The sequence below is a fragment of the Microtus ochrogaster genome, chromosome X (genome assembly GCF_000317375.1).
Source record: "Microtus ochrogaster isolate Prairie Vole_2 chromosome X, MicOch1.0, whole genome shotgun sequence".
NCBI lineage: Eukaryota > Metazoa > Chordata > Mammalia > Rodentia > Cricetidae > Microtus > Microtus ochrogaster.
In genome coordinates, this window is record NC_022026.1 from 46,712,403 (window position 1) to 46,719,171 (window position 6,769).

The following is a 6,769-nucleotide window of genomic DNA, read 5'->3' on the forward strand; positions in this document are numbered from 1 at the left end:
CGCCATGTTCAGAGAGTCCAGTTTTATCCCATGCTTTTTCAGTCATAGTCCAGCTGGCCTTGGTGAGCTCCCAATAGATCAGCCCCACTGTCTCGGTGGGTGCACCCCTCGTGGGCCTGACTTCCTTGTTCATGTTCTCCCTCCTTCTGCTCCTCATTGGGACCTTGGGAGCTCATTACGGTGCTCCAATGTGGGTCTCTGTCTTTATCTCCATCCATCGCCAGATGAAGGTTCCCAGTGATGGCTCTCCTGGTGCCGAGATCGGATCCTGGCCTTAAATTTCTAAGCCTCCTGCTTCCTACCATCCAAGTACGGGGATTCCAAGCATTCAGTACCATGCCTAGGTCTTGGTTCTGGGGCTCTTGATTCTCTACTGTTCTCAGATGTTTTGTGGTGGTGATGATTTTGTTATTTCTGTTGCTTAATTTTTGGTTTTTAATTTTTATTTTATGTGTATAGGTGTTTTACCTGTATGTCCATGCACCACTTACATGCAGTGCCTGAGGAAGCTGGAAGAAGGTGTTGGATCCCCTAGAACTGGAGTTACAGACATTATGAGTTGCTATTGGGGCTAGGAATTAAACCTGGTTCCTCTGGAAGAGTAGCCAGTGCTTTTTACCACCGAGCCATCACTCCAGCCCCATCTCCTTCCTTCCACTCTGTGGATCCTAGGAATCAAACTCAAGTTATCAGGCATGGTAGCAAACACCATTACTTACTGAACCATCTTACCAGCCCTTCTTGTCTTTTTGAGACAAGGTCTCATGTAGCCTAGGCTGACTTCCAAACCTCTGTATAGATGATGCTGACTTCGAAGTCCTGATCCTCTGGCCTCTACCTCCCTATTGGTGGGATTACAGGCCTGCTCCACTGTGTTTGGCTTTAAGTTCACATACCTAAATGTGTCCAATAAAAACAAACACATGTTTATATGATTTTTAACTATGTGATTTCAACTAATTGAGTGAACTAACTATCTGACTTCCTGGAAGCCTCTGTCCAGGTAAGTGTTACAAAAATACTTGGAAGGATAGATTGTTCTCCTGTCTCTTTTAAGTGGGAAAATCGGTGACAGTTCAGTTGACCTTGTGACTGAAGGCTTGGTTAAAATTTAGCACACCTTTAATCCCAGCATTTGGAAAGCATTTGGGATATCTAAATTTGAGATCAGCCTGGTCTACAGATCGAGTTCCAGGACAGCCAGAGCTACACAGAGAAACCCTGTTGTTTTATGTCTCAAAACAACAACAAAAAAATTCAGTGTATCAAATCCATGATACATTATAACCTTTTAGTTGCATTTTGTGATTTCCCCCCACCCACCTATTTTTGCCTCCATTTTTCATCACAGGACAAGAGGAATTTTCTTCGTGATCCACCAGCTGGTGTGCAGTTTAACTTTGACTTTGATCAAATGTACCCTGTCGCCCTCGTCATGCTCCAAGAGGATGAACTACTAAGCAAGATGAGATTCGCCCTTGTTCCTAAACTGTAAGCACCATGTTCTTCGGTCAGAGAGACACTGCTCACTCCTGCAGTGGTGACTTCTGTTTCATAATAGAGCTTTCACATTCCTAAGGGCTCTAGTTATATGTACAATATTAGGGGAGAGTCACTGAATGGAGGCCAGAACCCTCTTGACAATATCTATCTGTTCATCCAAACAGGCTCTGTAGCCCTTCAGAGGCCCTGTGTGTTTGGCAGCATGCCCCAAAATGGAAAGGGAGGGCAGACTTGGCAGGAAAGTCAGGATGGGAAGGAGATGTGCTCTTTGGCACAAGTTAAGGTAGAATATGTTTTCTTCAGAAACAAGAAATAGACCCAAATAAAACCAGATCTGAAAGGCCCCTTGCCTTTTTCCTGAAATCCAGTGTTTTGTATTCAGGTTTTGTAGCAGCTGTGTTTTGTTCTCTTTCTTGTGGTTTTTCTTCCACCAAAGAAAGGCCCTTCCCTACTCATAAAATCCCAGTTGCCCTTTAAGTTCCAGTGCAATCCATAGTCTGTGATGCTTTACCATCAGTCTGCCAGCAGAGGGCGGCCTTCCTCTTTGCAGCATTCCCGAGGCTTTGTCTACCTCTCTGACTCATGTAGGGTTTTTGTTGTTGTTTGCAGTACTGGAAAATGAATTTAGGATCTGGCTCATACAGGGCAATGTTTTAACGCTATAGTACATCGCCAGGCCTCTTTTTGAATTTTATTTTAACACAGGGTCTTACTAGGTTGCCTAGCTGGGTATTGAAGACACTCCGTATTCCCAGCAGGCCTTGAAATTTCAGTCCTCCTGCTTCATGCTCTCACATAACCAGGTTTACAGGCCTGAGCTACCAGGCATGGTTTTTATTATGATGATTATGATTGTCACTGCTATTTATTTTGTTAATATTTTTTTAAATCAGCTTTCCAAATGGGGCTTGGCTCAAGACTATAATCCTAGCACTTGGGAAGCAGAGGCAGGAGGATTGTGAGAGGCCAGCCTGAGTCACAAGTAGGAAATCTTGGTTCTAAACAGAATAAAGACAGGAAATTGTGGCTTAACATTTGTCATCAGTACTCAGAAGGTTAAGGCAGAAGAATCACTATGAGTTTGAGGACAGTCTGGCTTATATAATGAGTTCCAGGCCATTCTGAGCTATAGAGTGAAACCCTGTCCAAAAAAATAATATCAAAACAAATATTTTTCCTTACTTTGTGAGAGTCCCCTTTTTAGAATGCTCTTATCCTTGTTTCATGGTTGTAAAATTTTACTGTTCCCAGAAGGTACAATTTATAGTTCTCTCAAAATGTCTTCTTTCTGTGCACTTTTCACAGAAACTTTTTGGAACTCTGCCTTCTGGGTCGCAGAAGGCTCCCCTCCCTTGTCTTTTGCAGTAATAGCACCGTACTGAGGGTACTGGACCACCTTTTGTTGAGATGTGCTTTCATGACTTAACTAGCTGTAAATAGGTAGCTTCCCTGCTAGAGGACTCTTCAACCCCCTGACCATCTGTATGCAAGACAACAAGAGCCTGGCCTGACACCAACCCATGTGTAGGCTGTGCCCTACAGCTTCAGTATGGCATCACAGCCCCAGTCGCAACTGTACCAGGCGAGCCTGAATTCCACATAAGAAACTTTTAGGCTCTATCTCATGGGAAGGGCAGGGCAAGGTGAAAGAGAATAGAGCCATCTCCCCACTCCTTACAGGCACCTGTGGCCTCTGTTCCAGCACCTGTCAGCAGGCCTGCTTCTTGCTGGCCACCCTTCCTTTGGGTAGCACAACTCCATACAGTACATTTTTTGTTTGCCTATTGACTTTTCAGCTTCCACTGTCCTGCACTATCCTATTTCTACTATCTATAGGATTTATCTCTGCAGTTCCTCTTCTGTGATTTCTGGGGTGTTTTCAGAGGGAATATACATGAGCTCATGTTCATTATGCAATGTTTAGCTGGCCATGTAGGGATTTTGAGAATCATTTCCTAGTCCTTGGGACCATATGGCAGCGCAGGTCTTTTGTCTATATGAGAATACTACTTCGGCAGAGTTCTTCTTCTAGCCTCAGGAAGCCAGTTATGTAGAACCTTTTCTTTGTGTTTTCCTATATAGTAAAACTCTTCTCTCCATAACTATCAACATACTGGTGGCAAATTCCTTTTTATTGTTGTTTGTCTTTGTTTTGGAGACAGTCTTTCATATAACCCAGACTGGCCTTAAATACCATATATAGCTAAAGATGACCTTGAATGTCTGATCTCCTACCTTCACCTGCCTAAAGATGTGTTTACAAGCACATACCAATAGAGACAAGACAGTCTTACCAAGTTACCCTGGCTGGCCTGAGGCTATGTTATTGACCAGACTAGACAGCCCCATTTTTTCAGGGATCCTCCTTCTGCCTCCTATATGCTAGGTGCTGAGATTGAAGGCATGAGTCACCACAACCAACCTTCCTTTTGAGAATTATTTTCCTATATACCAGGCTAGCTTCAATCTTGCTATGGAAAAAAATCAAGGATGACCCTGAATTTTTGATCCTCCTTCCTCTAACTTCCTCTATATTCCAAATGATAAGATCAATTTATACAGTTTTACCTCACACTTCTAAAACATATATATATGTATATATATATATATATATGTAAAATAGCTAAAACCACATTACAAATTTCATCTTTAGACTGTGGCTAAAATAACTATTTTTAGTTGAGGATCTAAAGAAATGTACCATCTACTCCTCTACTGCATATGCTCACAAAACCCTAGGAATTGACTCTTACTGTTTTAAAGGATGAAGGAATAAATAAGACAAGTATTCTGCCCTCACACCCCTATCATCCTAATAACTCAGGAGGCTGAGAATAGAGAGTTGGAGACCAGCCTAGGATACATGTCAAGACCCTATAAGAAAAGTCTAGCTTTGGGGACTGAAAAAGGTGACTCAAGTGATTAAGAATACTGACTGTGCTTTCAAGGGACCCAAGTTTAATTTCCTGTACCCACATGGCAACTTACAACCATCTATAGCTCTAATTCCAGAGGATCTGATGCCCTCTTCTGGCCTCTGTGGACACAGACATACACATACTGCATAAATATACATGCAGGCAAAAGTACCCATACAAATAAAATAATTTTTAAAATCTAGCTTGAGCTAGTGAGATGGTTCAGTAGGTAAGAGCACATGCTGTCGAGATTGAGGACCTGAGTTAAGTCCTTGGGGCTACATGATGGAAAAAAACAATGAGACTTGGATGAACTAATTGGGTCTGTTTACCTTGTAAGCCTCAGGGTTTTGAGCCAAAACATCAGAACCAGGCAAAAGTGAAGTTGCAGATAAGACACACACCTATAATCTGAGTGTTTAGGAGGCTGAGACAAGAAGACTGCTACTAGTTTGAGAGCAGTCTAGGTTACATAGTAAGTTCCAGGCAAGGCTTCTGTTACGGGCTACGTGAAACTCTGTCTCAAAGGGAGAAAAAGTTGTGAGGAAGTCGTCTGCCTAAGTATCTTCAAGGCCACTTTTAATTCTGAGCTCCATAAAACATCCCACGTGAACAAGCCTTGGGTGTATTAATGTCTCTGTGGTGACTCATCGGTTCTGTTTGCTCTTTTGATGAACAAAAACAACCATTTGGACTTCTTTCTTTGCCAGACTTCCTCCCTGTTGATGTAAGAGAGGCAGGCACATTGCAGAAAACTTGTGCATCACCCTCTGGGGAAGAATCATACTCCAGATGACATTGTAAAAGTTCCAAAAGGTCCTCTGATAAAAACTACTGGGCACAGCTGTAGCTCCCAAACACAGATCTATTTCTACTTTTGTGTTGGATTTGAAACATTAGAAACCTGTGGACACCCAATGAGGAACACTGGGCATATGGCTCTGGAAAAGACTGGTAGTTTCTCCTCTGTTATCAGAGAGCTTCAAAGTGTGTCTGTGATGCAGCAGCAGGACACTGGCTGGGTTCAGGCTGCTATAAAGAAGTGCTGACATTTCAAAATATAGGGCCAATCCTTCATTTTCTAAGGTGTCCCTTAGATAGTGACTGTTTGTTCAGAAAGAGTATCTGAGATGATCAAACTGACACTCAGAGAAGAAAAGTCTAGAAGCTCCATATTTGTTTATGATGACTTGTTTTTGTTTTTATGTGGTTGATTGGCAACAAGTTCTCATGTATTCCATGCTGGTCTGGAATGATATATGTAGTGGAAGATGATCTTGAACTTGTGAATCTCCTATCTGCACCCTGATGTTTACAGACTTGGGCCACCATGCCCGGCTTATGTGGTGCTGGAGTTAGAACCCAGGGCTTTGTGCCTTCCAGGCTAAGCAAGCACTCTACCAACTGAGCTCCATCCCTAGATGTTCACCCTTTATTTAGTTTATGTCTGCCTTCCAAACTAGAGATTATAATTTGAGAGAACAGTCATCAATTTTTAAAAATTATTTTGATACAATGAAAAGTTAGATTTGAATGCAATATAAAAACCATTAAGTCATTAATTATTATTATTGTGTGTGTTTATAATGTGTGTATATGGGTATATATGGGTACAAGTGTCTTGGCTTCAGTTTTGAGATTAGAGAATAATTTTATTGAGTTAGTTCTCTCCTTCAGCCTTTATGTGGGTTCTGAAAGTCAAATTCAAGTCACCAGGTCTGTATGACAAACCTGATGGGGGGAGTCCAGAAGAGAGTGTCAGCTCTTTAGGAGCTGGAGTTACAGTTAACAAAGCACCCAACGTGGGTGTTGGGAACCAAACTTGGGTCCCCTGAAGTGGTAGCAAGTAGTCCTAACCACTGAACCATTTCTCTAGCTTCCTGTTATTGTTCTTATTGCTTTTCTGTTTTTTAGTTTTGAGACAGTCTCCTGTGTAATCCACGCTGGCCTTGAATTCAGGATCCTTCTGCCTCAGCCTCCTAGAGAGCTTTTTCTTTCATTTGAAACCTGATGTCTCAGCCGGGCGGTGGTGGCGCACGCCTTAATCCAGCACTTGGGAGGCAGAGGCAGGCGGATCTCTGTGAGTTCAAGGCCAGCCTGGTCTAGAAGAGCTAGTTCCTTTGATTCTTTTTTTGTGGGGAAGGGGTACTGGAGATGGAACCCAAAGCCTTGCACATGATAAGCAACTGTTCCTTCAATGAGCCCTGAAGTCCAACCCTGAATACTTCATTATGTATTTCCTATGGACATTCATTCTTTCCCACAACCCCAGTGTGACTATCGAATCAGGTCGCGCTCTCTCTCTCTCTCTCTCTCTCTCTCTCTCTCTCTCTCTCTCTCTCTCTCTC

General features: G+C 42.6%; 1 protein-coding gene across 2 annotated transcripts in view; it reads left to right on the forward strand.

Moving 5' to 3' along the window:
• Positions 1-6,769, forward strand: part of Syap1 (synapse associated protein 1) — a 34,187-nt gene that overhangs the window by 14,510 nt on the left and 12,908 nt on the right. For both annotated transcript variants that reach the window (XM_005358773.3, XM_026784893.1), the window contains exon 5: positions 1,352-1,491. In XM_005358773.3, the coding sequence (XP_005358830.1) occupies positions 1,352-1,491 (140 nt within the window). The remainder of the gene's footprint in view (positions 1-1,351; positions 1,492-6,769) is intronic.